This window comes from Mus pahari, chromosome 12 (assembly GCF_900095145.1).
Source record: "Mus pahari chromosome 12, PAHARI_EIJ_v1.1, whole genome shotgun sequence".
Lineage (NCBI taxonomy): Eukaryota > Metazoa > Chordata > Mammalia > Rodentia > Muridae > Mus > Mus pahari.
Window position 1 is genome coordinate 44,031,100 of NC_034601.1, and position 5,982 is coordinate 44,037,081.

The 5,982-nt window shown below is 44.6% G+C and overlaps 1 protein-coding gene across 10 annotated transcripts in view; it reads left to right on the top strand.

Annotated features, from left to right (window-relative positions):
• Nucleotides 1-9: 9 nt before the first annotated feature.
• Cd47 (CD47 molecule) overlaps nt 10-5,982 on the top strand; it is a 55,711-nt gene continuing 49,738 nt past the window's right edge. For 9 of the 10 annotated variants that reach the window (XM_029544473.1, XM_029544470.1, XM_029544471.1 and 6 more), the window contains exon 1: nt 10-182. In XM_029544473.1, coding sequence (XP_029400333.1) covers nt 137-182 — 46 coding nt within the window. In that variant the 5' untranslated portion in view covers nt 10-136. Of the gene's footprint in view, nt 183-266; nt 1,143-5,982 lie in introns of those variants that run through there. The other variant, XM_029544477.1, reaches the window with a different exon arrangement.

Below are 5,982 nucleotides of genomic sequence, written 5' to 3' on the forward strand. Positions count from 1 at the left end.
CCGCGGCAGCCTGGGCGGCCGCTCCTGCCTGTCACTGCTGCGGCGCTGCTGGTCGGTCGTTCCCTTGAAGGAAGGCAGCAGCGGAGGCGGCGGCTGCTCCAGACACCTGCGGCGGCGACCCCCCGGCGGCGCGGAGATGTGGCCCTTGGCGGCGGCGCTGTTGCTGGGCTCCTGCTGCTGCGGTGAGTGGCTCGGGGATCCCGGCTCTCAGGCTGGTGCGCGGCACCCAGGGCGCCCCCGCAGGAGTGTGGGCTGCACCCCCGCCGGCCAGGCGGCGCCCGGAAGAGAGCAGAGAGAAGAGGAGAGGGCTGGCGGGATGCGCGGGGCCCTGCGCACCCGGAGCGCCACTGTGGGAGGGCCCGGCGGGGCATCGGCGCCCCTGCCTCCTCCCTCTGCTCTCCTTCCCTAGTCCCCTTTTCCCCCCACGGGGAGAGCGGGCTGAAGCTCCTCACTCTCCAGTGCGCACACGTAGGAAGAACTGGGAACAACCGCAACTGTGCAAAACCCGAACTGCAAAGAAAGCGAGGGGGCAGCTGCCGGGGACCCCCCCTCCCCTCTTCTCGCACCCTTCTCCTTTCTCGGAGCTTTCACGCAGCATTTGGGGGTTGAAGGACTAGAGTGGGAGGACCGGGCCTCTTGTGATGAAGTGCGCATTTTGGTGAAGTCGACCAGAAAGGCTTTTTGCCTTACCGCGTAAGCACTGGAGCAGAGAGAACACGGTGGACCCAAGTTTTATTTCCCACCCAGCTTTTATCGAAGCTTTTTTTTTTTTCTTTCCCTCCCTCTGACCGCGTATTTTGGTGGTTGTTGTTTTGAATCCTCAAAACAAGCTTCCTGGAAACACTTCTTGTGACACCCCCGCTACCCCCCCCCCTCCGCCAGCACTTTAATATAGTCCTTATTGTAGATTAAAGTTTTTTTTTTTTCCTCTCCTTTGGAGCAAACGTATTTTAAGATTTTGCCCAGTTATTGCCAGCGGTCTAAGGACAGTAATTACCAAGGATGCACCTCCTCTTTTGCAAAGTATTTTGCTGTTTATAAACGCGTACCTCCTTTGTAAAAGCCGAGGGAAGAATAGGAATTTTTGTGACCATATACCGCCCGGCAAGCTTCATATCTGCAGATTCCTCTGCGAACTTTTGGTAAGAATCGGAACAGACTTGCAGTAGGATAACAGCAAATGTTAAATTTGTCTTAGGATGGATGTTAAATTAACTGAACGTTAAACTGATGATTAACCTCACAATGCGTCTTGTAAAAGGCCAGTGTTTGGGATCTATTTCCAAGATGCCCTTAATCCCCTGCCCACCACTCCCCCCTCCCAAGCATCCTGGGTGTTGTAGCTGATAATAATAAAAACCTGTGTTATCCAAATTGTTGGTATTGGATGTTTTCCGATTTCAGTCGTCTTTACTGTGCTTGTTGCCATCGTTATCATTATAACACTGTTTTCAAATACCTGTTGTATAATCAGAGAGCTTTCATATTGAGCCAGATACAAATCTGTAATAAAATGCGACTGATTCAGACCATGGACAGTGAAGCTTGTTTGTCTGAAGAGTGAAAAGTCTAAGCCATATATTATGGTTTTTTTTTTTTTTGAAGCCTAATTCTCAAGTAGATTAAAAAAGCAAAATTATTAGAATGGTAGTTTTGGTGATAAGAATTGTGTTAGGCCTTTGGTAGCAATAATTATGATCGCATTCATTAATTCTCATTTTGTACAATGTTAGCACATTTGGTTCTATAAGGAGTTGCAAAATTCAGAACTTGCACTATTTTTATTGTGTTTGCTATTAACTAGGAGAGGAAAAACAACCCCAAAATACAGGCATTATGGTTTGGGGTTGTTAGATGTTTGTAAATCAGCAAGTGATGTTTGTCAAAGATAAGATGGACTTTTATTTGTGTATCATATGTAGGTTTGAAAGAACACATATGAAAGCATGCTAAGAGTCTCAGAACACAAGCAGTTTCAAGGGAGCCTGGAGACTGGATTCAGAATCTAGAATGAGATGAAAGTCACGGATTTTTAAGGTTTATTTGTGCTGAAGTTCGATTCTGTTTTCAGTTTCATTTATAATGAAATGGGTAACCAAGGGCCATGTCCTTGTAATCTTCACAGTTTCAGTGACCTCTGTGGTAAAGGGGGAGTGGGGTGGGGTTCCAACACCTTCTTCAGCCAATTAAAATGGAGTGCAGCCCCCCTGTAACCATTTAGAAGATGTGGAATGAATGTCTGTATTCCTTCCCAGCATGACCAGTTATACTTCCTTTAAAGGCATAGCAGTTTCCAGGGTAGTCACTAACTAGTAAATAAAACCTTAAATAAATAATATCAGTTGTATATGTGAACCAATAAAAAAAATTCTTTTTTGATGGTTGAGTTATTTTTCTTTGTTCAGAGTGACTTTTAAAAGTCAGGCATGCACGTGATTAAATTAAAAAAATGTTTTTATTATCTAAATATAGCGGTAATTTAGCTGCTCACATAAGAAGGTTTCTTTCCTCCTGAAGAATAGATTGTTTTAAAGCACACATTGCCAGTTTAAAGGGATGAGCGCCCCTGTATGTGCCCTCGTCTGTGGGGCCGCATCAGCAGTCTGGAGATGCATGCTGTGCACTGCATTCAGTGTCTATGGTGGGACCACTTCTGCTGTCCTCTGGGCTTGGCTTATCTTCATCGCTGAAGTGCCAACGAAAGTGTGGAAGGCCAAGGTCTAAAGGCAGAAGAAGAGGTGCCCACCCCCCTCCACTGATATATATTCTGAATACAAAGGCATCAGAATTCTGGCTTCACTTCAGCGGCCTTCTTTCTGTGCTCTCATGTGTGTGTGTGTGTGGGGGGGGGCAGTTACCTGTCTTCCAGGCTTTTGCTATCATAGCCTTTTATATAAAACACAAAATCCTACGTTTTTATAGCTTGTGCCTCAGTCTTATGGAACAGGTACCCGATTGTAAAGTTACTTTCACTTTGCATATGAGTGCAGTGACTCTTTGGAAAAAGAATAGGAATAAGGTTGTAGATTGAGTTTTGCTAAACTCAGTGTAGTACAAAAGTAGGAACCAAAGCCCTCAGCAGGAGTTCTCACTTCCCCAGACCAGTGGTTCCCAACCTCCCCAATGCTGCGACCCTTTAACACAGTTCCTCCTGTTGTGGTGACCCCCAACCATAAGATGACTTTCATCACTACATCCTAACTGTAATCATGCTACTGTTATGAGTCAAAATGTAAATATCTGATATGCAGGATATCTGGTATGTGAGTCTGGGAATGGATCCTTCAAAAAGCACCGTCCAACCCCGCCCCACCCCCCCCAAAGGGGTTGCCACCCACAGGTTGAGATGAGAACCACAGCCCTAGAAAAGACTCCAGAGTTTCCCTCTTTGTGGCTGGTTGCATGGAATTGAAACAGAAAAGAAAGGCTCCGCCCTTGTCTGAATATCTCATTTCACACCCATGAAGCATTGCACAACAAGATCTGGAATCTCTTCAACCTCCATCTTTGAGGTTTAGGTCAAGAGAGTCCAAGTGGAAGAAAGAAAAATTACTCTTCCTTTTCAGCAAGTGTGAGCTCATGTTACAGCCTGGACTGGAGCACTCTACAATACTCTTAAAGGCATAGAGACACATTTCAAACTTGTGTGTCTCTTAGTAACTTACTGTGTGGTTTATGGAAGGAAAACATGTTTATCTTTCAGTGGCACTTGGTATACTTAAGTTCATGATAAGGTCATGCTTCAGGATATAACTGACTTTAAAACTGCCCCAACCTAGGTCATACTTCAGGATATAACTGACTTTAGAATGTCCCTAACCTCTGTAATTCTAGGTTGACTAGTTTTCTTCTAATAAGGACCCTTTAGAGCCAGCAAATGTGGCAGAATTGCTTTGAGTCACACTGAATTAAGCTGTGGACTCCCCACTGGGCCCCTGACCTATATTTGACCATCTCCCAAGGGAACCTTGGATCTTCTATCTTCAGACATATCTTAATTTTAGTCCCAAACCCAAGTTCTTTCTGAAATACTGGAGGTGCCTTTGCATCACCAGGCTTGTAGGCTTCTGCTTCCTCCAGTATTTCAGAAAGAACTTGGGTTTGGATTTTATTTTAAGAGTCTCTTGAAAATAACATCCAAACCCAAGTTCTTTCTGCCAGAGGCCATTCTAAGGGAAGAGCTAGCTGTAGGGCACCTCTCTGCCAGCAGGTGTCTGCATTGGTCACTCCAACAGCTCTTGAGGTTTCTCAAACCATTCCTGGAATATCACCCCAAGCTGATAATGGTGGGGAGGCATTTGACTTCTCAGCTGCCCTCCCAACACTTCTAAGTTCATAGACAGCCCTTCTCACTCTCCTCCTTCAGCCTTCTCCAGAAGAACCGTCATAATTCACTTGTCCAAGGGAATGACAGCCCATCTACCCCTCTTTCATATTTATCACCCTGGAATCCTGCTCCCAGACTCAGCCTTGTCGGGGAGATCTTGCCCTGGCTGTTGACTCCTTCCCCTGAGCTTACAGCCCTTACCAAGTTTTACTTCATAATTTAAAAAAGAAGAAGAAGAAGAAGAAGAAGAAGAAGAAGAAGAAGAAGAAGAAGAAGAAGAAGAAGAAGAAGAAGAAGAAGAAGAAGAAGAAGAAAAGAAGCTCCAGAAGATCCAAACAATTCTTGCCCTTGTCCTTGCCTCCACACTCGTTGAACTTTTCTCTCTGCTTTCCGATGGTGTGAGGTCTACTTAAAGCATCACTACTACAGCATTCTGTCACCTCCCTCCCTAGTGCGAGTTCCACGTGGTCCCACCTGGCCGATGGCATCGTTATGTAGAAAGAAGCTACTTTTCAGTTCATGGTTGGATTTTTACTATTTGACATGAGGTTTGGAATCACAGTTGTCCACGTGAACCCTAACCCTGCCTTGGAGTCGGCCATATCACCTTGGCGGATTGTTTTGTTTGCTTCGCTCGCTTCTCTAGCTTCGTTTTCTTCCCCGACTTACTCTTTGAGAATTATTTCCATGAACATCAATGCTCCCAAGCTTTTTTTGTAAGCTTGCCTTACAAGGACCCTGTGGTCAATCTTCTTTATACTGACAGTTTCAACTACCAGCGATGTTCCTGCTGATTCCCGAGACTTTATAGCTCCGACCTTTCCTCTGAGATCCAAAGTCATATATCTGGGGATCTACTGGACATGGCCACTTCATTGTACTACTGGCGTTTTTAATGATCAGGCTGAAACATTGAAAGGATAACTTCCCTGAATCTTCAGCCTCTTTTCCATATAATTAATCTACAACCAGCTAGTTCCACAGACTATTTTAGTTTCCAATTTTCGTTTTTCCTTTTTTATCTCCCTCACCTCCCACATGTGACTTCTGTTGATTTTGCTGCTTTGATTTTTAATGCCATTTTTAGGTCTTCTTCCTTCTTGTCGTTTACCTGGACTGTTGCAGGTTCTTAATGGGTCTTTCTTCTCCACTCCTGCCCTCAAGTCCCCTTTTGTGCTGCTGTGAAATGCTGCCTTTCTTCAAGTTAAAGTAAACCTGAGTTGAACCTTCTATTGTCAAATCTAAACTGCTCAGCATGACATTCAAGGAACACTTTGCAGATTGTCTCAGCCATCTTTCCAATCTCCTTTCCTAGAGCTTACCTGAGGAGATTTCTGCTTTCGGTTATTTCTTCCCTTCTCTACATATTGTGTAGGTAGTTTAAGTAATGTCTCCTTCTAAGGCCATTCCTAAGCACATTTATGTAGCTTTCTTTTCTTTTCTTTTTTTTTCTTTTTTGAGGAATTTTTCTATCCACGTATGCAGTTGACTTGAGATTTTTCTGTTGTAATATGCAGCTTTGCAAGTCCAAAGCAGATTGATAGAAGAATTGGTGACTTACCTGATATATGAAGAGTGATTCCTCTGCCTTATGACTTGTAAACTTCTCTCTCTCTCTCTCTCTCTCTCTCTCTCTCTCTCTCTCTCTCTCTCTC